This window comes from Macrosteles quadrilineatus, unplaced genomic scaffold (assembly GCF_028750875.1).
Source record: "Macrosteles quadrilineatus isolate MER2022 unplaced genomic scaffold, UCM_ALF_1.0 Scaffold_2__2_contigs__length_208266976, whole genome shotgun sequence".
Lineage (NCBI taxonomy): Eukaryota > Metazoa > Arthropoda > Insecta > Hemiptera > Cicadellidae > Macrosteles > Macrosteles quadrilineatus.
The window spans coordinates 71986651-72013054 of NW_026542595.1; the positions used below are offsets into that span (position 1 = coordinate 71986651).

Sequence of the window (26404 nt, forward strand, 5' to 3'; positions counted from 1 at the left end):
GAAAGCTACGTTAGTTAGTTATCTTTGACGACGAACTTGCATCCAGGAAAATTATTTGAAGATACGTTAACCATCATTGTACCTGATACTTAAAATACATTTCTATGGATTTTCACATAACATTACTGTAGGAATTAAAACAAAATCGACATATCGTCAATATCAGCACTTATTCCTTAGCCATAGCGCTATTTATTTTATAAGAGCGTGAGCCAATTCTGTCACAATAAATCGTGAAATAAAATCTTAAGATACCTATATTTTAAACATAGGAATATCATGAATGGTTTTAGTCTAAATATATAGGTATAGGGTACTAGGTGTCACCCATTGAATTGAATTCATTAGATCAAGAAGCAACAGGAAAATCATAGAAACATATAATCAGGTTAATTTTGGTTAGGATGTCTTTGCTGAAAGTTGTGTGAATAGGAATTCAATCGACCTCCAAATATTTTAAACATGCAACTTATAACTTGAAAAAAATAAATACGCAAGGCTCTCGACTATATTAATTTTTACACTAGAAGATTTTTCATTTATGCCCCAATGCATTTATGTTAAAGTTGCTATTTTTAACTTGAGAACAGTTAATTTACTATTATTTTATAAAAAGCTTGTATTAAAATAACAGTATTTTTTGTTCGGTACAATAGACCCTTCCCTATCAGTCTTGTTGACCTCATGTCAGAGTCCTAATGAGGTAACAGGAGCCTATCGCCCGCCAATCTACCGGAAGTGGCAACAATTAGATCTGGTGTACTGTTGCAACTGCATTGTTGCCCAGCTGACTGGCACTTCCGTTCCCCCTCCACTGTCGCAAGATTGATAGGGGTATCTCTCACAGTTTAATGAGACGATTTACAAATTGTTTGATTACTTTTAGTTCTCATAGATATTCCCATGCTTGTTTATACAAACAAAGTTTGATACACGACAAACAATTAATGAAATTGGGATTAATATTTTGAAAGAAGAATAATTTATACCCTGAATGAATAAGCTCTTAATCAAATTACTGCAAAATATTAATCCGCGATAAATTAATAAGAAAGCATTTAGATTATTGGATTATCGTATATTATCTTGCTTGCCATTACTATATCTATACTAATTATTATTTTAACACAATGCGCTCTGCCGACTGACACAATATACTAACATTTATGATGCACTTATATTATACTGTTATTTTTAGACGAATATAATAATTAGATCTTACACTTAGGCAAAAATATCGAACTTTTGCCGTTACAATATTTAAACCGAACAACAAGTAAAAGTATGTGTTCAATAACAATAAACTATTCTATTGTAAGTAGTAGTAAGCTAAAGTAAATCTGTCCGGCAAGATTTAAATCGCATCGTGAAAAGGAAATTTTATTTTATACCAGAACTAGCTGTGCCCGCGGGCTTTGCCCCGTTTAACTTCATAAGTATTCGCATGGCTCAATCACGTCCTGGTTGAAGTTCGTTCGCTACGCTCACTCACCTTTAGGTTGGAGCTCGATCGCTGCGCTCACTTGCCTTCAGGTTAGCACGTTCGCTACGCTAACACGCCTTCAGGTTGAAGTCCGTTCGCTACGCTCACTCACCTTTTGGTTGCAAATTAGCTTTTGTCATAAATTTAAAACAAAATAATAGTGCTGCACCCTGTTGGTAATCCTTGTAACTTTAATGCTATTGAACATCATAGAACAGAACCAACTTGTTTAATTGAAACAGCTGTCCAGATCCATTAATTCCTTTTAAATAAGAAAAATCATAAGGTTAACATGGGAAACTCCATAGAGCCACTGGGGCGGAGCAAAAAAGCCCGTTCAGAATAACAACTACTTAGTTTTCCTATTTAATGCCCAAAGAATTGGTGTACCGAATTTCAGCCTCCTAGGTAAATGGGAAGTGGGAGAATTAGTGATGAGCGAGTGAGTGAGTCAGCGAGTCAGTGAGGGTTTGCCTAGACTTGGCATTTTTTATTTTAAGGATATTTAAATGTGTTATTATACACTTATTCATTAGCGACAAGTACTTACATACAAATACTGTATATACCAATACAACCAATAAGTATCTCGAAACAAAGTATAACATCGATTAAAGAATTTATTTGATTCAAAACCACCAAACATCGTTCAGCCAGAGCAAAATTATTTCAAACTAAATTCCTGGATTTTTTACGAAGACTCCCGTACCTCCACTTCCTTAAAAACTCTATATAAACTATTATTTTAAATTTAAAGTAATCGTAGGGCGACGATTTTGTTGTAGGGAACTTGTTTCTATTTACTGTTTTCCAATTAGTATGTTTTAATAGACAATTAAATATTAATAGAATTGTTTGGTTATCTACCTTTCTCCGATTAGTTCCCTATTTTAGTTAGATAATGAAATGTTCGAGTTCAAAAAGGTTACGTTATGTTTATTTCCACTATCGTCGTCATTTAACACTTGACAGTTTGTTTAGCTTATAGTACATTTTGAATATATGCGTGGATCTAATGCAAAATACCGAATTATTGTCTTACATCAGACTACAACAATTATCTGGAGACGTTTTATAACCTAGATATGCTAAACTTATCGTTGACACATAGTAAATAATTTTAAAATAATATTGTCTCTGCAATGAGTCTGACATTATAAAAGAGTTGTATTTTAGGTGCGCGGGGTTGTTTATCGTTTCCTTTAGAAGCTCCGACATCGGGGATACGCGACTGAAAATAAATAAAATATGATAAGATTACACGGCCAGTGAGCCGGCAACCCATGAGGTCGTAAGTTATGCGAGCCTGTACAGTGTACACTGGTACAGCGACGGGACTGTACTTGTATACCGGGATATACATGTGTTTATATAGCAGGGGTGAGGGATGAGCATAGATTAAACAGATTTATCATCCTACGGAACAGCTGAAGATAATTTGAAGAAATGTTTCCATCCGGTATATGTATACAGTAGTGCGTTAGATGTTACAATTTACTTATTGTTATTCTATGTCATAAACATTTTTCAATCAAACCAAAAGATAAAGGTATAGCCATTATGCAGGATCAGTTTAAGTAAATTATTAATTAGTCTGTATATAGTCTGTATATACAGGGTGAATAAAAAGTCAAGACCTCCCCTCTAATATTTTTGCAAGTAAATATACAGAGATATCCTTTTGGTGGTCGTGCAATCTTAGCAGGAAGTTTCATTTTATGATTTTGAAATTTTTGAGTGTTCCCCTTAAGAGGGGGGATTTGGGGGGCAACTCAAATATTTTAAATGTAAACCCCCTTCAAGTGACACCTCATTTTGAAGTGTTTACAGAAACTTAAAGAATGGTGAAAACTAGAGGTCGCTATCTCTTCTCTATCCAAAATGGTAGCCAATATTACCATCACGAACCAATTGTACCATTGATTTTCCACAACATTTGACGGGCTACCATTTTGGATAGAGAAGAGATAGCGACCTCTAGTTTTCACCATTCTTTAAGTTTCTGTAAACACTTCAAAGAACTGTACTCAAAGAACATTTCACAAAATAAGACATGACCATTTGGTGAACGGACATCTAGCAAAAAGCTCTGACGCACATGAAGAGATTTTTAAAATTGTACAACAGATTGATTCGTCTACATCCAAATCCATGATATAGTTCTGATTGTGTCGAAAAAAACTATATGCATTATTATGTTTTAAAAGTAGAGCTATATGCTTTAATGTTTTATTATTGGCTAAACTAGTGAATTATTGAATATCCAAAATCAGTTAACCAACAATAGTGTGTATTAAAACACAATTTAATAACTTACTGGGTAACAAGCTATCCTTCAAGTGGATTTGAAGCAGCAGACGGCCTACTGCGGTTCTCAGATGTAAGATGTTATTATAGATGATCCGATCAGACGTCAGATGTTAAATGAACCATTCAGACCGTGATTGTGCCGCAGTGTTCAGTGTATGTGAACTGCACAACAACGTCCTGCCACTGCCATTTTGTCTCCACAGTCTCGATCGGACCATAGCCCTGCTTCTGTTCCCTCAACTAACACAAGGCCGTGGCGAGACAAAAGTGGCAACACCGCAGAGACAACTGTAGCACTAACTCATATGGAGCGTGTGTGTAATGCTAATGTTAACACAAGGCCGTGGCGAGACAAAAGTGGCAACACCGCAGAGCCGGCCCCCGAGACAGCTGTAGCACTAACTCATATGGAGCGTGTGTAATGCTAATGACACAAGGCCGTGGCGAGACAAAAGTTGCAACACCGCAGAGCAGGCCTACCGAGACAGCTGTAGCACCAACTCATACGGAGCGTATGTGTAATGCTAATGTTAACAATACAAGTTTGTTGTACTGTTAATATGTCGAGTAGGCCGAAGGAAGAGGACAGGGTTACCACATTGTTGGGCGCGGCCTGTCATAGGAGACTGTGGTTCCCATCATGGTATAAACTGTGTTTTTCTTCATGCTGCAGCGTATAAGACGGTCTCCAATACATGCGTAACGTGATTAAGGAATATGTAAAAAATCAGCTGGATTCGAGAAATGTGACCAGTCAAGTAAATTATGAAAATTAAACATTCTTTGGGTCTCTGTTTTAATACTGAAGACGGACAAAGATATGTAATCCATCACGTAATTATAAAACATTAAGAAGCTTAAACTTGCCTAATTGCCTTATCAGCAACCTTTGTAATGAAGTATGTAGGCCTATGATATAATCACAAATCGTGTAGTGTTGAAGCATAGTACAGTACATATAATTTATCCCTAGGGGGCACTGCACAGTTCATCCACTATGTTAAGATAGATGACTTTTCCACTTTTGAAAAAAACAAGCAATAAATTTATTTAGCAACAGTCAGTTGATTTAAGAATCCCAAACCGTCTTGAATCAAACAACAAAGACAAGGGTTTTGACTTTATTTACAACTTAAGCAACTCCAAAGAACCCTCTTCCCAATTTGCATAATCCTTAAATCAAACTTACGTCTGGGTTTAAGTTCCTAACCGAATATTTATGTTTATCTTTCCTTGTTTCCTAGTTCTTCCAGAAACATTTATTTCTGGCAAGTTTTATAGGGGTTAGTGTTTAAATGATCTTTTCTCTGATATGTATTTTTACCTACCGTTATCAGTATCATGGTCTAAAGCTTAAAACAGACAAATGTTAAAACTAATTTAATTTCTCCCTACTAAGGAGTACCTAGTTAAATATTTTATTTTATATTTTTATCAACAACTGCTGTCACTGTGATAACATTGCCAAATGAAAATCAATTTCCATCACACAGTTTTAACTGTGTCTGGTCTTATTCCATCTAAAACTTGATTCAACACAAGAGGATTCAAAACAGGTTAAATATAACTTAGTTAGTTTGGCTAAACAATTAAATTTATTTTTGGAAATCGTTAAGTCAATGGGTAAAACTTGTCATATTAACATACATCATTCATCATTGCCACACATCCCTAGGGTAGCATTTTTATGGATCGCTTTGTTTTATGGAATTTTTTTGGCATTTATTTAAATGCAAAATATGCATTGGATCATTGATTATATTCAGTTCATTCAGTTCTCTGTGGTTGGGGAAAACAAATAGTAAACTAGTTGATTTTACTCATGTTTCATTTTTTAAATCTTTTGAAAACAAAAACACTGCTTGTACTGTGCTTACAGTTAATCTAATAAAAAAATTAGCTCCGAATTAAAGAACAAACCCGTTATTTCATCCCAATTAAGCGTTGCCAGTGCCAAGTTCAAAAATCTCAGGATTCTAAAGACACAACCCCAATTATAATTTGGTCCCTACAGTTGTAATGGGGTATTGTGTTTTCTAGAAGAACAGTTACCCCTCCACCCTTCTTCAACAATCATTGTACATTAGTTCTTATTTATCTCCTATTTTATTTTCACTGAAATTCATTTCCCCCCATTCTTTTGAAAAGTCTGTAAAATTGTGTAGCAATTTGTCCCCAGATTGAGGAGGTATTGTCAAGTCTTTGGATCATTGGTTTCAAAAATTCATTCTGTTTTTTTTTTTTACTGAAAGAATCTTCTTCAATCTGATGAGGTCTTTTGTTGAAAATCCATTTAAAAAAATGAAACTGAATGCTTTCAACAAGTTATTGATTTACCAGAAAAACTAAAATAAAGGTTTGACAAAATATAAAATTTTTGGTTGTAAAATATAGTAGACATTTCACTACTAGTCACGAAAGTGTCCATTTCGGGGCGATATAGTGTTTTATCTATTCGTCTTTGACTCGCATGGGATACACTATCGAGCCAAAAATGGGAATTTTGTGATGAGTATTGAACGATACTTTTTATCACGACGAAAAAAACTACTTCATCAAACTTAAAAATATCTGATATTTCGTAATATATTAATTGTTTTAATCTAAACACAATAGACTGTTTAGTGTAGAATTCAGCTAATTGCAACTTTGTCAATGTCAGGCAAAGTATTGTTTGTGTAGCGAAAGTAATGTTTATGCCAGGAAAAGTCAGCTGATCACTATTTGTTTTTGGTGTAGCCTATGGAAATTTAAGATTTTCGAAGATCTCAGCTGTATGGAAATGGGCTATTTTTGAATACAGAGAGATAAAAATATGTTAAGTGTTGTCTTCTGGTAAACAATTCAATATACTGGATATTTATTGATATATTCTACCAGTCTTGATAGTGGGCAGGATTTTGATGATGTAGGTACAACCTTACAAGCAGGGTTGGGCAATGGGCCCTAGAGATAATTTTGTCTTTTAACCCTTCCTTAAAGGGCAATTTTTCTCTTCCTCGCACCCCCAACAAACCTAAAACTTCTTGTGATCCTGGGCCCACTAACGAACCCAAAAGCAATTTTGAGCTCAAAAGAACAACTGAGTAAAAAATACCAGCTGTTCAAAGATTTCTTGAATTTGCAAATTTGGAATCTTTGTACGGATGCCATTTTTTACTCAGTGGTTGTTTCGAGCTCTAATTTGCTGCATTGTATTCCACCAATAAGAACCTTTAATTTTGATGTGCATATCAACAAATGCTTACACTTATGATTTTCTTCTGACTTCTAGCAGACTTCTTGAGGAGGTAGCGTATCATAGCATTGCGTTGCAAATTCAAGAAATCTTTAAACAGCTACCATTTTTTACTCCATACCTACAGTAGTCCGTATGTGCATATCGACATAATACTTACATTTAAGATTTTCTTCCAGCTCCTAGCGGGCCATCCCCTTGAGATGGCGCATAACTGAATAATGTTTTTAAATTATTTTTATAACCACTAACATTGTTCCAAGTTTGGTAGCTCTATCCTTATATATAATACGTGAAGGCAATTTCTACAAAACACTACTCCTCCGTTCCTAATGGACGGATTTTTACAAACGAGGTGTCATAATTAAGTATTTGTTGTGTAGACGCCCCCTTTCAACAATTCCTGCAACAAAAGTCCTCGGGCTTTGCCCCACAGGCCATCAAAATCCTAATGTGTTTCTTATGTAGGAAAGGGTTTGTGTACTTAAACAGACGAATAATTTGTATTAATTGCAGCTGTTCATAATACACACAAGAGCGTTCGTTTTCAGAGTGAGTTAGTTTTTAGTTTTAATAACTGGAGTGGAGTGAGCAATTGTTTTCAGAGCGAGTTCGTTTTCAGTTTCGATAACTAGAGGGGAGTGATTGATAACTTTTATTAGCGAATTTCCAATATGGGGAATAAGCTATTACCATAGTACTCATGGTAAGACCTGGACCCGGGACCAATTTACTTTTTCGTTTTGAGGTCCCCAGAGGCCAAAAACACCCTCCGTTCAAATTCATATATATATATTTATATGTCCGTTAGCGCGATAACTTGAGCAAAAATGATCCGATTTTGTATAATTTGGTAGAAACGTGTAAACCCACGTTAATTCGAACGAGTTCGCGAACCAGCATGATCGGAATATGGGAACGGGGATTAATGGGGGGTTTTATGGGGTAAAAATTGGTTTTTTCCATTTTTGACTCTAAAAACATAAAATTTCACTATTTCTTTCCAGACCATTTTGTAGAGCTTAAAAAAGAAATAATTTTTTATGTTGAAGCGTTATTGTATGCCTAACAGTTACGGAGATAATTAAAAAAACTTTTAATTTAAAATTCCTATGTTATTCCTATGGAGAATAAATAAACTGTTGTAGTTTGCTTGTGTATGGATATATTTTAATCATATTAGGCAATTTTGTTTATTTCATACTGAGCTATCAACATTTCAATAAAAAACACACCTCAATACCTTCCCTGTAGCAGCAAACCTAGGTACTCATTAAAATTAATGTTATTTCAATCTTCTATGTATATAAAATCCAATGTATGTTTGTATGTATGTTTGTTTGTTTGTTTGTCCTTTATGGACTCCGAAACCACTCGACAGATTGTAATGAAACTTTCAGGCATTATTTATTAAGCATTATTCAAGGACGGTTTGTGTGAAGTTTGGTGCAGATCCGTCAAAAGCGCTCCGCCCCAGTGGCTCATCTGGAGTTTCCCATGTTAACCTTATGAGTACTCATATTGAAATGGAATTAAAGAATCTTAACAGCTGGTTCAACTAAACAATTTGATTCTGTGATGTTCAATAGCATTAAAAAGTTAATAGGTTTACCAACAGGGTGCAGCACTATATTTTGTTTTTTAGCGAATTTCCCTATATAGTCCAGGACCTGACTAGGGTTCTGTGTGCATGTCGTGTATAGTGAATTTTACTTTTGCATTTCAATATAGGTGTCAAGGTGTCTTAGGAAGTGTTTTCCACTCGGGTGTCAAGTTCGCACCTGGTACGTTTTCGAGCTATGACGTCATCAAGATGGCGGCTCAGCAATTTTTGAATGCGTATATTTCGCGAACCGTTTAATGGATCAGGATGATTTATTTTTTGTTTGAAAGATATTTTTACACCCTATCTTTCTTGTGTTTACACTTTTGTTGTAAACTTAATATTTATCTCACTATATTAAAAAACGTGTTTTTTTATTATTATTATATTTATTGTTTTGCTTATAACTTCTTAACCGCTGATAAAATCAAATACCACCCATTGCAAAAGTTGCAGATGATTCTATACCCTTTCCAATGATACCAAACAATATGTGATTAGACCTAAAGATAAAGCAAAGAGATTGAATAAATCGTAAACGAACACTGAAAGTGGTGTACGTTCCGGGAAAGATTTAGTCCTGGACATGACTAGAATTCTGTGTGCATGTCGTGTATAGAGAATTTTGCTTTTGCATTTCAATATAGGTGTCTTAGGAAGTGTTTTCCACTCGGGTGTCAAGTTCGCACCTGGTACGTTTTCGAGCTATGACGTCATCAAAATGGCGGCCATTAATTTTTTTAAATCGTATATTTCGCAAACTATTTGTCGGATCGGAATGAATGTTTTTTGGTTTGAAAGATAATTTTAAATGCTACCTGTTTTACATTTACACATTTGTTGTATGTTTAGTACATTCTTCGTAATTTTGCAAAAACCTGTATTTTTAAATATTTTTGAGTTGTTTTTGTTTGTAACGTTTTATTGATACAATTTATCAAAAACCACCAATGAAAAAAGTTGTAGAACATTTAAAAATCTTTACAAAAATACCAAATTCGATATGTTTTACTCAAAAGATTACGTCAAGAAACTAGATAAATCTCATAAAAACACCAATTTTGGCGCAAAAACGCCTATTAGTCCGGCCTCTAGGGCAGTTCGCAAGTCTTATAAAAACAGTTTCGCCATTCAATGTTGATGTACGTGTCTAAATAAGGGTTTTCAACTCGGGTGTCACGTCTGCACCCACTGCAGTTTCCGGTTATGACGTCATTAAAATGGCGGAAAGGGCTATATTAAAAATAACGATATTTTACATACCATGTATTGGATCGGAATGAACTTTTTTTTGTTTGAAAGATAAGTTTACATGCTATCTTTCTTACATTTGCACTTTTGTTTTATGTTTAGTACATTTTTCGTAATTTTGCAAAAACCTATATTTTTAAACATTTTTGTGTTATTTTTGTCGATAACGTTTTATTGATACAATATATCAGAAATAACTTAAAAACAAAGTTGTAGCACGTTAAAAGAGCTTTACAAAAATACCAAATTCGATATGCTTTACTCAAAAGATCACGTCAAGAAACTAGAAAATCGTACAAAACAACCTAATTTTGCGCAAAAACGCATATAAATCTCAATCCATGCAAATGGAAATTCGCTTAGTCGAAAGGATTGCTGCACCGGGGGTATTTATATAGTGAAAACATTCCTATGGACTAATTACATTGATTTGTTGTGCTTTTATTTGCATAAAAGAGGGTAATGGTCTTATTTTAAGTAAAATAGCTGGTGAAATCGTAACATGTAGCAATTTTTAAGACATCATAACCGGAAACTGCAGTGGTCCAGACGTGACACCCGAGTTGAAAACACTTATTTAGACACGTACATCAACATTGAATGGCGAAACTGTCTTTATAAGACTTGCGAACTGCCCTAGATGCCGGACTAATAGGCGTTTTTGCGCCAAAATTGGTGTTTTTTATGAGATTTATCTAGTTTCTTGACGTAATCTTTTGAGTAAAACATATCGAATTTGGTATTTTTGTAAAGATTTTTAAATGTTCTACAACTTTTTTCATTGGTGGTTTTTTATAAATTGTATCAATAAAACGTTACAAACAAAAATAACTCAAAAATATTTAAAAATACAGGTTTTTGCAAAATTACGAAGAATGTACTAAACATACAACAAATGTGTAAATGTAAAACAGGTAGCATTTAAAATTATCTTTCAAACAAAAAAACATTCATTCCGATCCGACAAATAGTTTGCGAAATATACAATTTAAAAAAATCAATGGCCGCCATTTTGATGACGTCATAGCTCGAAAACGTACCAGGTGCGAACTTGACACCCGAGTGGAAAACACTTCCTAAGACACCTATATTGAAATGCAAAAGTAAAATTCACTATACACGACATGCACACAGAACCCTAGTCAGGTCCTGGACTAATAGGGAAGTAGCTATTACCGTAGGTCTCATGGTAAGACTTAGGCCCGGGACCGATTTACTTTTTCATTTTGATGTCCCCAGAGGCCAAAAATACCATTCGTTCAAATTTTTATATATGTATATATATATATATATATATATATATATATAGATTTATATATATATGTGTCCGTGAACACGATAACTTGAGTAATTTTTATCCGATTTTGATGAAATTTGGTTTGAAGGTGTAAGGCGGGATAAACTTGAATGAGTTCGCGATCCAGCATGATCGGACCATGGGAACAGGATTTTATGGGGGGTTTTATGGGGTAGAAATTGGTTTTTCTCACTTTTGACCCTCAAAACACAAAATTTTCCAATTTTTCTCTAAACCTTCTTAAAGAGCTTAAAAAAACAAACAATTCAGTATATCAAAGTGTTTTTGTACGGTTATTGGTTACGGAGAAAACTAAAAAAAAATTTAATTTAAAATTCCCATGTTATTCTTATGGAGAATATTGTAAAATGTTGTAGTTTGCTTGTTTATCTTTTGATCAAACTTGGCAAATATATTCATTTTATACTAAGCAACAATTATTTTACTTAAAACACACACTTTATTAGTTTCCTTGTAGCAGCAAACCTAGGTACTCGTTAAACCTAATGTTATTTAAATAGATCAATTGAAAATCAATTCAGCCAAATGGAAATTCGCTTAGACGGCAGGTTTGCTGCGGCGGGGGTATTTTTAATTTATGAGAACAGCTAATTTGCAACCAAAAGGTGAGTGAGCGTAGCGAACGAACTTCAACCCGGAGGCGAGTTAGCGTAGCGAACGATTGAGCCATGCGAACGAGCTCATCTTGAAAATGAACGAGTATTTGACATAAAACCACAATAGGACAGGACGACGTCTGTCGGGCCAGCTAGTAGGAAATAAATCAGACAATAATTTTCAGGGTATATTTTATTAGAAATCCAGCCAGGTAAATGGAAATTCGCCTAGTCTGCAGGTTTGCTGCGGCGGGGGTACTTTTAAGTAATCAGAAATTATGACTTATTATCTTTGAAATAACGCCTGTAATATTTAGCAATTGCTCGAATTCGAGCTACAGGTGCACTAGTCTTTTCTATTTCATGAAATATTTAACCGTCCCAAGACTTTTTTACAACCCTGAACATGATTATCAGAATTCACTTTTTAAAACTTAACTTCAGAATTTAAATAATCATATCCGTAACTCATGTCTATGAATAGGACTCTGTCTATGTAGACACTTCAGCAGGTATATTTGCAAAACATGCCTCTCCTTGGATGTGCCTATTGTTTAGCAAAAGGAGAAATCATAGCGTCTGAGGTAAGAGTTCGATTCCATACAGAAAATATCTTTTTTTAGTTTGGCCTGCTATCCCGTCAAAGAATCTGTGATTCCTTTCACTTGAAACTCCCCTGGCATTGACACTAAAAAGGGCAAATAATATTCCCTCTGTATTACAGTTTACTACTTTGTCGAACATTGTAGGTTACAAAACAAGTAGTTTTTTTTTTCAAGTGAAAAGAACACATCTAACAAGACAAAAGCCCAACAAAAATCTATATGGTACTTAAAAATTAATTACTTTTTAAAAATAAATATTTTATTGAGTATTTTCAGATGACTCAGCATATATACAAGCAGCAAATAAACTAGGGAAGTAGTAGGAGGTTTCCGGTCCTTGAGTGTCTATCCAGGCGAGACCCTCCTTGACCATGTGATTGAGAGCTTTACGGCCGCGCTCAGTCTCCCATCCGAGCTTCTCTTTCAGTAGAGACACGGACACATAGCCTTGTCCTAGACTGGCAGCCTGGAACAACCATCAACAAATATTACTTTACTCAGTAGTATAGAATGAATTATTCTTTACTACTAGTCTGCCAAGTGACAGGTGCTTGAAACCATTGACTGTGCACACTTACTAGACAGCACAGAGAAGAAAGTAACAAAGGAAACATTCAATGGTATATTCAAGTGGTTCCTAGGTCAGAGTCCAACTCCAACCCTCGCCCTCATGTACAATGCTCATGGTGGAGAAAGATCCTGTACCCTTTGCGACACAAAATTCCGCACAGTCTTCGCCACTTGGGCTCTTCCTTGCTCTTCACAAGTATATTTCCGACCCAACGAACCTGAGCCAAAAGCCCCAGGTTTGTTAAAAAAAGTTATTATCTTGGTATTTCCCATTAATTTTGCTTGGAAAAATTCATTTGTCTAAGCTCATAAAACTATCAAATTATCTGCACTCTACTCTAGCCATACACAATAATATTAAAGAAAAAACTTATACAAGATATGTAATTTTAAAAAAATACTTTTGTTGCTTACTCACTTTCTTCTCATTCTGTTCTGTTTAGTAGAAATCCAAAACATTAATTTAAAACACCTATCCATCACACTAAAAAAATGTATTATCAAACTAATAAGTTAATGTACTTTACTTTAGAGTCGTCGCAAAGGTTACAAGGACAGTAAGTTGACACAAACGGTTCGATCCTGAGAAAGGTGTGAAGCTTTTTGATGGTTTGGAAATCCAGCTGTCCTTTATTTTGTCCAATTGACTATAAGGCTGTCCTGATTATTGGGCTTTAATGGTCCTGACTAATTAGGTCATTGAGCCTGACTAATGAAACAGCTGATCTTGGTCAGTAACAAAGCTACCTACTACACAAGGCATCTTACTCCATTCAATACTACATGTTCCATTTCCTTCACTCATTTTTGGGCTATTATAATACCTCAACTGATGATGACCTGTATGACAATAAGTTGGATGTTCTAGTAATGTTCTTTGTAATTTTTCTATTAACATGTTGAGTGCATGTTGATCACCGAGGACCGGCCGCCGAACACGCGCCCAGGCCGGCACAATCACCTGTGCTCGGACAGGTCCGCTGAAATGAATCACTCAGTGTGGCGCAGCCTTGTGAAAAGGACTGGAATTTTTGCGTTTTGCGTGTGCATTGTAAGTGTTACATGACCTATAATGTGTGTGTTTTGCCATAGACTAAGCAACACAAGTAGACTCCTCATTCCATTGTAAATTTCAAAGCCTTTTTTTCGTGTCTAGTTCATGTACGTCCACACTGATCGCTGCAGTGTACGAAAATTTGTTTCTATTATTTTAGGGTTATTTTCATGATTTGTGCTTTTGGTTATATAATTAGGAGACCATGGGGATGGTTTCCTACACGACGTGGGCGTATACGCTGCACCGCCTGTTCGACGCGACAACCCGGCGCACCATGCCGGAGATATTTTTCAGTTGATTTCAGCGCGGTGCGCCAAGCACGACGTCAGCGTTATTTGGTTAATCATATTGAGTAAGTTTACCATGGACTCAATGGTAAACTAACTTAATTATCTATATATATAATACGTGAAGCCGTTTTTTGTTAACGCAACTCCTCCCTTATTTGTGGACCAATTTCAAAGTTTAAGGTGTCAAAAGAATTGTCTCAATATGTAGTTTTGCAATAAGGTTTTAGAACTTAAAAATGTCTACTTTTAAGGGCGTGAGACCCTCTCAAAGGTCGGGTTTTCCCCATAAGAAATACATAGAACAAATTTAAAAACAAAAAACAGCTGTTTATAAAAAGAAACTCATTCGCTTTTTGGGAGTAAATATTAATGTTTTAATATTCAGTAGGTTAAGACCAAGTTAAACAGTTAATCAGTTTTGTTGGAAGAACAGAAAATGCCTCAAGTTCAAAGAAGAAATGTTGAAAACGGGAGGAGGAGACGATTAATAATAAGATATATCTTATGCGTATGAGGAGAGTAGACAAAGAGAGGCCTGGTCTAACAGATACCCATCCAGATTCAAATGCACTTGGTGAGATGAATAATATTTGACAGTTATGCTATGCAACTTACTTTGGAAGTGAAACAATATACGAAGCACATGGTGTTTTCACGGTGGTAAAGTAAACTTGCCTTATCACCGATCAAATGAATGCATGCAAGAAATGTTTACTTCTGACACTGACAGATTGAGAAATTTCAAAACATTTAGTAGAAACTATAATAATGCCTTGACTATGATAAGTTCAAATAGTAAGATTATACCAAATCTTTGCGGACCTTATGTTTTTATTGTAAACTTTTGTATTACTCGGTCTCTACTTCAATTGAGAAAAACTCAAATGGATTGTTTACTTCTAGGTTATGTTGCACGTATTTCGGACAAAATTATACAAAGTTTTTGGACTGAATTCACCAGCACAATCCAGACATTTCAAGTCAAAAATAAGAAGTTTCAAATACTCATTTGCTATTGAAAGTTTTAGTGGCAATATTAGACCAAACATAAGTGAAGGAATTAGTGTTTATGTATTTAACGATCGAGTAGTTACAGTCAAGTTTATTTTTAAGACTCAGGAGAGGCAAATAATATACGCTTTTCAAAAAGAGAAAATGAAAATTGATATCCAAATTTTATAGCTACAAGAGTTATCCAACGTATTTCGACATATGAATCCATACTTTCAAAACTTTGGGACAGGTATAAAAAGAGGAAATCCACTGAACAACGTGAGAACGTTCTGATGTGGGGCATATACTGTGACCACGAATACTAGAAAAGACACTGTGACTGACAGACAACACGTTAAAATATAGGTTAACCAACTTTCAATGATGTTGCTGCTTTAGCCTATTCAAAGCATATTTTGGGTGTCCAGTTAGTAACCCAGAGTTTGTGGGTAAAAAATGGAGCACATGAAACGGTTGAGATCATCCAACTTTTCAGGATTCTCTACGGAGAAAATTTGTTTGATTAGAGGGAAGTCTCAAATCAAAGAAATAAAATGACCCAAACTTAAATTACTTAACACAAGCTATCAGTAAGGCAACAGTTTTCTTCAACTCTCAATGCTGGAAAAACTTTGTTTTAACATGTTAACTCGAATTGAAGCAGATAGTTTAGCATTCATTAGAAGTTATCAGTTAAAACTGAGACCAGAAATGATGTAGGTGAACCTTTTACGACCCAAATAGAGATATTTAAAATTAGTTCCTAACAAGTGTTTAAACAACTCTAAGATGTAACTAGAGTTACTCGAATTTAAGCATAACGTTTTCCTCGGCGTTATGTTTCATACTATGCGGCTAATTGAGCCACACGGGTTCTCTAGTACACAATAATTAGTTATTAGTGGAACTTGAGATGTAGTCAAAGGTGTTCACTTCAGAACAAGATGATGCACTTATCGATTTGGTCCGAGAAAATCCTGTAATTTTTTACTTAGCCTATCTCAAAAAAACTACCAAGATTGTGAGAAAAACGTTTGGATGAAAATTGCAACTGAGCTTGGGAAAGACCATATTTTTTATTATAATTTTTAAATTATTTTAAAATTGTATTGATTATGGAATTACAGTACGTTACAGAAAGGCCAGCATGTTATGCATTTGGGGGTAACATTCATCACAAATAATAAAACGGAAAGTAAATAAAAGAAACGTCTTATAACACTTAAAACACATATTTACGCTTATACTGTTACTCACAAGACGGTAAATATACAAAAACGATGGTAAGTGGTGATCGATTTTGATTGGACACTCCAATCATCATCAGACCCAATAGGCGAATGACAAGAATCTTGAATGGCGTCCCTACTTATACCCTATTGGCTACCGGAAGCACCGGCCAATACATTTTTATAAGTACAACTGGAATCTCCTTGTTCCTTGGTTCTTTTAGCGGCAGTGATGTTACAGTTGACCTTGATTTTAGCGTATTGTGGTGTAATTCTCTTCTTGATACATTCTTTGTTGAAGTAAATATCTGCAATCTTCATGGAAATCTTGATTCTTGTATCCCTATATTTTGCTGCTAACTATGCTTGACTAGCTTCAATAAATAACTTCTTGATCAGCATTGTACGTGTTATTAAATTTACGGAAAGTAAATAAAAGAAACGTCTTATAACACTTAAAACATATATTTACGCTTATACTGTTACTCACAAGACGGTAAATATACAAAAACGATGGTAAGTGGTGATCGATTTCGATTGGACACTCCAATCATCATCAGACCCAATAGGCGAATGACAAGAATCTTGAATGGCGTCCCTACTTATACCCTGATGGCTACCCGAAGCACCGGCCAATACATTTTTATAAGTACAACTGGAATCTCCTTGTTCCTTGGTTCTTTTAGGAAGAGAAAAAAAAAAGAACCAAGCAAGTTAGCAGCAAAATATAGGGATTCAAGAATCAAGATTTCCATGAAGATTGCAGATATTTACTTCAACAAAGAATGTATCAAGAAGAGAATTATACCACAATACGCTAAAATCAAGGTCAACTGTAACACCACTGCCGCTAAAAGAACCAAGGAACAAGGAGATTCCAGTTGTACTTATAAAAATGTATTGGCCGGTGCTTCCGGTAGCCATTAATGTATAAGTAGGGACGCCATTCAAGATTCTTGTCATTCGCCTATTGGGTCTGATGATGATTGGAGTGTCCAATCGAAATCGATCACCACTTACCATCGTTTTTGTATATTTACCGTCTTGTGAGTAACAGTATAAGCGTAAATATATGTTTTAAGTGTTATAAGACGTTTCTTTTATTTACTTTCCGTAAATTTAATAACACGTACAATGCTGATCAAGAAGTTATTTAGTGAAGCTAGTCAAGCATAGTTAGCAGCAAAATATAGGGATACAAGAATCAAGATTTCCATGAAGATTGCAGATATTTACTTCAACAAAGAATGTATCAAGAAGAGAATTACACCACAATACGCTAAAATCAAGGTCAACTGTAACACCACTGCTGCTAAAAGAACCAAGGAACAAGGAGATTCCAGTTGTACTTATAAAAATGTATTGGCCGGTGCTTCCGGTAGCCATCAGGGAATAAGTAGGGACGCCATTCAAGATTCTTGTCATTCGCCTATTGGGTCTGATGATGATTGGAGTGTCCAATCGAAATCGATCACCACTTACCATCGTTTTTGTATATTTACCGTCTTGTGAGTAACAGTATAAGCGTAAATATATGTTTTAAGTGTTATAAGACGTTTCTTTTATTTACTTTCCGTAAATTTAATAACACGTACAATGCTGATCAAGAAGTTATTTAAATAATAAAATTATGTTTTTTTATCCAATATTATACCCTTTTTTGAATAAATAACCAACATAAATACATCTATTATTCAAGTCTTTATTTAAAGATTGTATGGTGATTTTCTCTTAAACATAATGCCAACATCAATTCTTCTTCCTCCGCCTCTTCTTGAAGCAACGAAGCTGCAGCCAAAATCTTAGCTATCTCTCCACACGAGGACCATGTCACTACGCTGCGCCGCGTCTGGCCAGCAAACACGCTGCTTAGGAAACCACAACCTCGCCCGCGGACATTGGACATCACGCCTGCGTCAGTGAACACTGCGTCGGACAGGTCGCGCTGGCGTGGTCTAGGAAACCAAGGCTTAAAGGCTTTGGGTGTGTTGCTAGCTTAGTGGTTAGTGTCTCAGACTTCAGTGCGGGAGGGACCTAGACCTAGGTTCAAATCCCAGGATATCCACAAAACTATTGGTTTGGACTGCTTTCCCGAAAAAGCATTTGATCAACACTCTTTTTCATCTCCTCTGAAAATGCCACCGGCGTAGACAAGCAAAAAAAAATTGGAGGTGGCATATCGCTCAGGCAAAGCTGTTGTCCCATCTCAATCTTTTTCGTGTCTCTGCTGTGAAAGACTAACTGTACAGCACTTACATGATGGAGTAACACTGTCAACCACTAAGTTAGGTGAGTATAAGGCCTATTTTGCGTTTTTTTTTTATATTTAAAAACTTAAGCATAAGCCAGGATCCATAGCAAATGAGTCTCATTTGGAATCCCCAAAGGGTATAAAACACTCTCGCGCTTTGTAGGCTACAGATGATTTTTCAGGATGCGTGCTTAATTTGCCTTGGCAAAAAAGAAACTGCTATTTTTTAACAGCACACTTTGTCAGCAGCTAAATTTATTAGCAGTGTTATTGTGACACCAGGAACAATAATAAGCAATTTTAAGTGAAGATTTTAAACAATACCGCAGGCCTATAGACATTTCTAAATTAAGGCTTTAAAACAGGATTTAGATTGGGTGTAGGCCTACACTTGGAGGCCTTATAAAGCCCGTTGCACCAGTATGTCACAGTTAGGAGTAAAACAACATTTAACAGACTGACTTTACTTAAAAATATGGGTCACAGCAAGATGAAATTCTGTTTGGATCCATTGCAACACATCAACTTATGTTTTAGGCTAATTGAAAAAAAAAATGGTGTAATTCCTAGAAAAACACAACTGCACTAATACCTAGTTTCATTTTACTGACCTGTTGTAGTACTGCAGTATGATCCATGCTGAGCTCACCTGGCACTGACTGCACCAAGTACTGTCCTTTGCCTACAGGAACGACTGTGAAACCATTGCCAAATATCTTCAGCTTCCGAGCAGCACACAACAGGTCATCAATAGTTATTTCTTGATGATGCTGACTTTTCCCTCTCGCTTTTATCAATCTTTGTCTCACTTCATCCAAACTTATCAGTCCTCCATTCTTGTCATTTGTTGCCAGGCATACTTCAACAATCTGTACGCCAAGTTCATAGTAAAAGTCACCGATCCCTAACACTGACCAAAACCCTTTACCTGAGGCCAATGGGTCGACTCCTATTGACGCACACATTTCCTGAAATTGACGTCTGAAAGTTGCATTTTTCTTTATTTCATTTTTATGCTTTGCAGCAAACTCTTCTAAATTTGATCGAAACACTTCCAGTTGCTTTGACATTTGTTCTAGTTGATTTTCTTGGATTTCTGTTCCTTTGTCCTTATACTTTTCTTGTTCTAGTTTTTGTTTGTGAATAGCACCAACACCAGCTCTTCGTCTCATTGTCTGAAAATTAAAAGTAGAAATATTAACTCTGCTAAATGATTACAACTTTATTTCTCATTAGACCTAATCTTATCAATAATTGAGATGGGGACGCCACCTAACGTGCGTAGCCTATTTTAACCCAAAAGAAGATGAGTGTAGAACGGTGTGAGATGTTCTGTGTAGTTTTGTTACTGTGTAGCAACTAAATTTTACTCTTGAAACCATGTCTGGCAGTGTTGCCAAGTGTACCTACAATAATTATCGTATTCCCTCTTGTAATATAAGGGAAAACGGTAATATCACTTTGTTGCTGTATACCACTAGTGTTGCCAACTCTCTAACAGGCATCAGCTGTGCTAGAGGGCGCCTATTGGATATTAACTTAAGTTCTAATAAGAGAATTTTGAGAGAAGTTGGCTGCCATTTGTACTAGAGGTAGAGTACGTTGTACCTTTACTTATTGTAGGTACTCAGTACATTGGCAGTATGGGAATGAAATAAAGCAATGAGCTGGTTGATTTTTCTAGTTGAGAACCAAAATAACATCATTTTACAGCGTGTCAATGTCAACTTTCTTTCTAGCAGAGATGTAGATTCCGTGTGTGATAATACTCTCACGGTGAATTTATATATTATAGCTCAGTGGTAGACTGGGAGGGCCAAAGCGGCAGGCGGCAGAGACAAAGAGAGTCAAATTTCGGTCATTTCATCATCGACTTACCCATATTACATCCCCCTAGATAAAAAATTGTGTCTGGTTCTGGACCTGGATGCCATTCCTCATTGGGCTAACGTATCAATTAATTCTACTAGGCTAGGCTATCTAACAAAATAACAACATTACCAAGATAATAAGATAGGTTATGGCCGCTATCCTACAAAAACACAAAAAATGGCTAAGGTTAGATTCTAAGATTGTTACCTACCAAGTTATTCCTTGTTACAGTACTTTAAATACTGTAGTAACTTATGATGATTTAAAGTACCTATTATAAGAAGGCTAGGTATGATATGATTATCGGAAGTAGAGCCGAACGGGGTACAGTTTCTTAACTGGGCTATGCTAATATCGATTGAAACTATCGATTCGATTAGTAAACCTTCATGCGATTTTTCACCATCAGCAAGTTTGGTTGGTTAGGTTAGATTATGATAGCTTAATTTTATAATAGATAAGTTATATTTAAAGATATCGATTATTAACCCTTCCAGGGCTAAATTAAATGAAGGGCTGGAGCTTAATTATTTTTTGCCAAAAATTAAAAACTAAAGTGGTTGTGTTTTGTATTTATTTTACTTTAAATAATTCATGGATCATAAAAAGATTTTCCTTAGGGCTGAACTAATTTTTGTACAAAAGTTATGAAGAAAATAAAATTTGATTTGACGGATATATCCGTCTTTGGCCCACAAAAAACATAAGGTGGACGGATATATCCGTCTGCCGTCCTCAGTGATAATCACAAAATATGAACACTGCCAATAATCTTGAGTATTCTTGTGGGCGGTAGACGGATATATCCGTCAACCTTAGGCTATTCCTTCCCTCGTTTTATTTTTTATCCGTAAAAATATATCTATCATTCTGAAGTAAATCTAAACCACTCAGTTTTGCTCACATGTCCTCAATCCCATTCCCCGCCAAGACTTCCACTATGTAAAGACTGTTCTTCAGGTTCATCATATCCATCACATTCCATACTATTATTTTCCCTGCCAAGTATAAAACCCCTGCTCAGACATACTTTTATTTAGCATCTCAATAACATCTTCAATTTTCAGATCGTTTGCATTAGTAACTTTAGCTCAATAACATAAAAATAAAGTACAAACACAAAATGTAAACATCACTCACTTACAACCATGTGTGAAGTGACAGCAATATTTACTTACGTACACTCTATGGTGCAAAATAGCCGAAACAGCTGCGGCACTTATTATTGCCAACCACAAAAACAAAATAACCCATTTATAATGCAGTGTAATGTTTATTACCGTATTATAAACATTGTGTATCAATTCGCTTTTTGGACGGATATATCCGTCTTTATCCCAGAAAAGAAATTTCTCGGGACGGATATATCCGTTTTCAGCCTGGAAAGTAAACAAAGATTGACGAATATATCCGTCCATAGCCCTGGAAGGGTTAATCAATATTTTCAATTTTATAGTTTCAATCGATATTAGCATAGCCCAGTTAAGAAACTGTACCCCTGATTAAAAATACAGATGATTTTAGGTTTGATAAATAAACACAATTTGAGTGGGATTCACCTTAGCCTATGCTATTAATTAGAGATGATAAAGGTTGGTACCAGTAGGGTTAAATTCAATTATATTACACTTCAACTTACCAAATGCCTACTAATTTTACAGATCAATCACTGAAGCCTATTTTTCGGTTAAATTTGTTTAAGACCTCTACAAAGGAATCTAGCTGGACAGTAATAAAAAATCGATTGCGTATCCAATACTATATTAATAAAGTAACAGTCATAAACTACTAAGTATTATTAAAGAAAATACTGAAAACTTAACATTGTCAACATATAGGTATTCTTGTTTTGTTTTTAATTTAAGGTTATGGTTATGACATAAAATGAGACGAGATGACAGCTCAGCCTCAGCTCAACGCTCAGCTGATATTATTTGACTTGACGGGAATCTTGTTTTTCACTATTGGCTTTTCTTCTTTTTGCCTGAATTGGCTGGCTTTAGATAGACTATGAGCTTCGTAGTTCACTGTTTTAACACGAACTATTTTGCTGCTTCCTCTGTTTCTATAATAGGTGATAAATTATGAACAAAACTTATTGTTACATAGTACATACATTTTGTTTACTATTTTTTTATTTTGTCTGTATTATTTACTTTAGGAATTCAAAAGGTACTCTAAGTTAGGCATTAATGTGTATTGTTTTCTTTTAATTTTTTACTGAAATTGATTAAGCATAGGTTATTTTTTAAGGATGTTTCTCTTCCTGGGGTGCCTCAGGGATCACTTCTGGGCCTTCTGGCCCTGGGCCCAGTCTTGTTCACTATCTTTATCAACGATTTGGTTCAGTACATGGGTTCAAATGTATTAACTACTTTTTGCTGATGATGCCAAGATCTTTAGAGAAATTGCACATGTGAGGTACTAAAAGGCTCTACAAAATAGCATTGATTTGCAGTCAGTGTGTTGTCAGATACATTAAATGTTTTAGAATGTCTCCAAGTGCTCTGTGGTAACTTTCAGAATTAGAAATCCCATATTCTGCATCTAAAGACAATAAGACATTTTAGTACAAAACACAATAGGTCTTGTATATTGTATAATATATAGCTTAAATCAAATCAGAAATTATGGCGACGAGTCAGGTAGGTATGGTTTTGGCTTATGGACTATTTAACATGAATCATAAATAGGCCTAATTTAAGGACAAACAAGAATACCCCCGCCGCAGCAAACCTGCAGACTAAGCGAATTTCCATTTACCTGGCTGGGTTTCTACTAAAATATACCCTGAAAATTGTCAGATTTATTTCATATTTAAATAAGATTAATTTTAACTAGTGTACATGTTGCTTGAATTCGAGCAATTGTAAGGTATTACAAGAGTTATTTCAAAACGAATAACAGTCATATTTACAATGAGTTTAAAAGAGTAAACTCAAAGATTACCGGTCCCTAAAGCATTCCGGCCGGTTTTCTCCTTCTCAAAATGCCTCGCTGTACAGGCAACACAGAGGTCATTGATAGAGGGCCATTTGAGAACGAAAAGTCGTTTTGGGGTAGTGTTAGGGCGCATTTGTAACCTAATAGTTGAGATTGTCCAGGGTCAGGTGCTGACGCGCCACTGTTCTGTAGCTGCGGTCGTTATTACAATTTTATTACACCTCCTGTCTATACAGGGTGATTGATATAAGTGTGCCAGCCGTTTTATTCGAAAACTATAAGAGATATCAAAAAAAGTTAAATAGTAAGTGCCTTGGATTTTTTATTTAAAAAATTATAGTCAAGTCAAAAAAATGATTTTAGCCGCAATTTTTTCAATATGGCCACCAACTTTGATTTTTCTTATGGCACACCCTGTATTTTATGATGTATTCTGGTAGAAAAAGTAATTTTAAGACGATTTTATGCATGTGATTTTTTTCATAAACCTAACCGTTTCAAAGATAATAATGGTTTAAATTGTGAAATTTTGAATGGTTTTCGATCAAAACAGCTGGCATGCTTGCTTAGGCCTTTATCGAAACTCTTTCTAATGCAGAAATTTCAAAACTTTAACCATTATTATCTTTGAAACGGTTAGGTTTATGAAAAAAATCACATGCATAAAATCGTCTTAAAATTACTTTTTCTACCAGAATACATCATAAAATACGGGGTGTTCCATAAGAAAAATCAAAGTTAGCGGCCATATTGGAAAAATGGCGGCTAAAATAATTTTTTTGACTTTACTACAATTTTTTAAATAAAAAATCCAAGGCACTTACCATTTAACTTTTTTTGATATCTCTTATAGTTTTCGAATAAAACGGCTGGCACACTTATATCAATCACCCTGTATGTGTCGTTGTCGTCACGTCGGAGGCATTTAAAAGAATAAAACAACAAATAAACAAATTATAGCTACACAAAACAACGATAAATGCACAAATTTAAGTTACGATCATGCTAACACGATCCGTCATAGCGACACAAAATAACGATAAATACACAAATTTAAGATACAGTGTGGCCTTGACCATACTAACACGATGGTATTTACTCAGGGGAGGTATAGAAGAGGCTACGATGACAGCTGAGGGCTTCTTATTAGCTGAGGGAACGCCATTACCGTAACAAAACTTTCGGTAGCCATCGGGCCTCGGTGGACTAATGGTTAGCGTGCCGGGCTGATATACTGTAGATCCCGGGTTCGAATCCCGCTAGTGGCATTAACTTTTTGTCCAAGATTTTTTTTATTATCAGCAAGTTTGGTTGGTTTGGTTTGGTTATTACAGTTTAATTTTATAATTAAGTCATTATAAAATTTTAATTGAGCAATTTCTAGTTTTATTTAATAAACAGAATTATTTTTCCGACTACTAAACTCTTGTTATATTATTTCTTTATCAGCAAGTTTGGTTAGTTCGGTTAGGTTATGATAGTTTAATTTTATAATTAAAAAATAGTAAAATTGAATTTGAAGCATTTATAATTTTATTTTATGAGCAGAACTATTTTTGCGATTAGTAAACCTTCATTGCCAAAGTGCTCTCTACTACAGCGCTGTTCACGGAGGAATTTTGAACTAAATGCCTCATTTGTACCTCCCCTAAGTCAGACCACGATCCGTCTTGGGGGTTATGTTTACACAAACTCAAATAGTAAATAAATGTACAGTACCATAGATAAAACATTCTCCCTTACTCAATGCGTTTCATTGAATTGAAAAATAAATAACAGCAATTAAACTATACAGCTGATCAAAATGTAAACAATTTTGTTCTTCATAAGGATAACATGGGAACTTTCAAAGCCACTGGGGGCAGAGCCCAAGGGACTTTTTCAAACATTTAAGTAAGGCCAGTTTGCAAATCTACGCCACACGCTCTTTCCAATGAGACGTCAATGGATAAAATCGGTTAAGAAATGGCGGAGGAGTTCAACCGACAAAGTTTCATGTAGCGTATTAATTATATAGATGAGTATAGTACAAAGGTTTGCTGCTGCAGGGAAGGTATTGAGGTGTGTTTTTATTGAAATGTCGATAGCTTAGTATGAAATAAACAACATTTCCAAATTTGATTAAAATATATCCATAAACAAGTTTATATATTCTTCATAAGAATAACATGGGAATTTTAAATTTAAAGTTTTTTTTAATTATCTCCGTAACCGTTAGGCATATAACAACGCTTAAATATACAAAATTATTTTTTTAAGCTCTACAAAATGGTCTGAAAACGTAAAATATTTATTTCTTGTAAAAGTCAATCGACAATGATTTAACAATCACGCATGGAAGTAGTTGTCACGTAAATTATTTAGGGGGATCTCCATAGTATTTATAACAGACTGCTGAATTATATTATTACGTCATTACTATCTTTTACTGTCGTCACATCCAGCACAGAGAGCCTGGGATAAATAAATCATTACCAACTTTATCTCTAGTCTCTATAAGTTGACTGGGTTCCTTAAGAAAACACCGACCTATTTTTATTTTGTATGAAAATAACCAACTTCTGTTAACAATTAGTTGGACCCCCGGTTGTTATAACGATAACAGTTTGTTTATTCAACTTGAACTCTTTTATGGACTTTGTTTCGGATATGTTTGGACAGAAATGCCGATGAGGATAAATCTTTGCGGTACAAAACCATTTAAACAGTCATCAAAACATGAGTGTCTAATGAGAGAGCATGGTTTAGATCAAGTGGTTGGTCGGCAAAAAATCAAACACTGAACACTCCAAAGT

General features: G+C 35.2%; 1 protein-coding gene across 3 annotated transcripts; it reads right to left on the reverse strand.

Moving 5' to 3' along the window:
• Positions 1-12651: 12651 nt before the first annotated feature.
• LOC128986820 (vacuolar-sorting protein SNF8) lies at positions 12652-22551 on the reverse strand. 3 transcript variants are annotated; one of them, XM_054407362.1, is made up of 3 exons: positions 22306-22551; positions 19406-19969; positions 12652-12870 (listed from the first exon to the last, which is right to left on the reverse strand). In XM_054407362.1, the coding sequence occupies exons 2-3, from the start codon at positions 19964-19966 to the stop codon at positions 12664-12666; spliced, it is 768 nt and encodes a 255-aa protein (XP_054263337.1). In that variant the 5' UTR covers positions 19967-19969; positions 22306-22551; the 3' UTR covers positions 12652-12663. The 3 variants fall into 3 exon arrangements, with proteins under 3 accessions (XP_054263337.1, XP_054263338.1, XP_054263339.1); XM_054407363.1 differs by having other exon boundaries at positions 22267-22551; XM_054407364.1 differs by lacking the exon at positions 22306-22551 and adding an exon at positions 20205-20279.
• Positions 22552-26404: the final 3853 nt, after the last annotated feature.

Coding starts and splice junctions, on each gene's coding strand:
- LOC128986820 (XM_054407362.1), bottom strand. CDS start 19,966: ATGAGACGAAGAGCTGGTGTTGGTGCTATTCACAAACAAAAACTAGAA. Junction 12,871..19,405: donor ATACTGCAGTACTACAACAG/GTCAGTAAAATG, acceptor TGGTTGTTCCAG/GCTGCCAGTCTAGGACAAGG.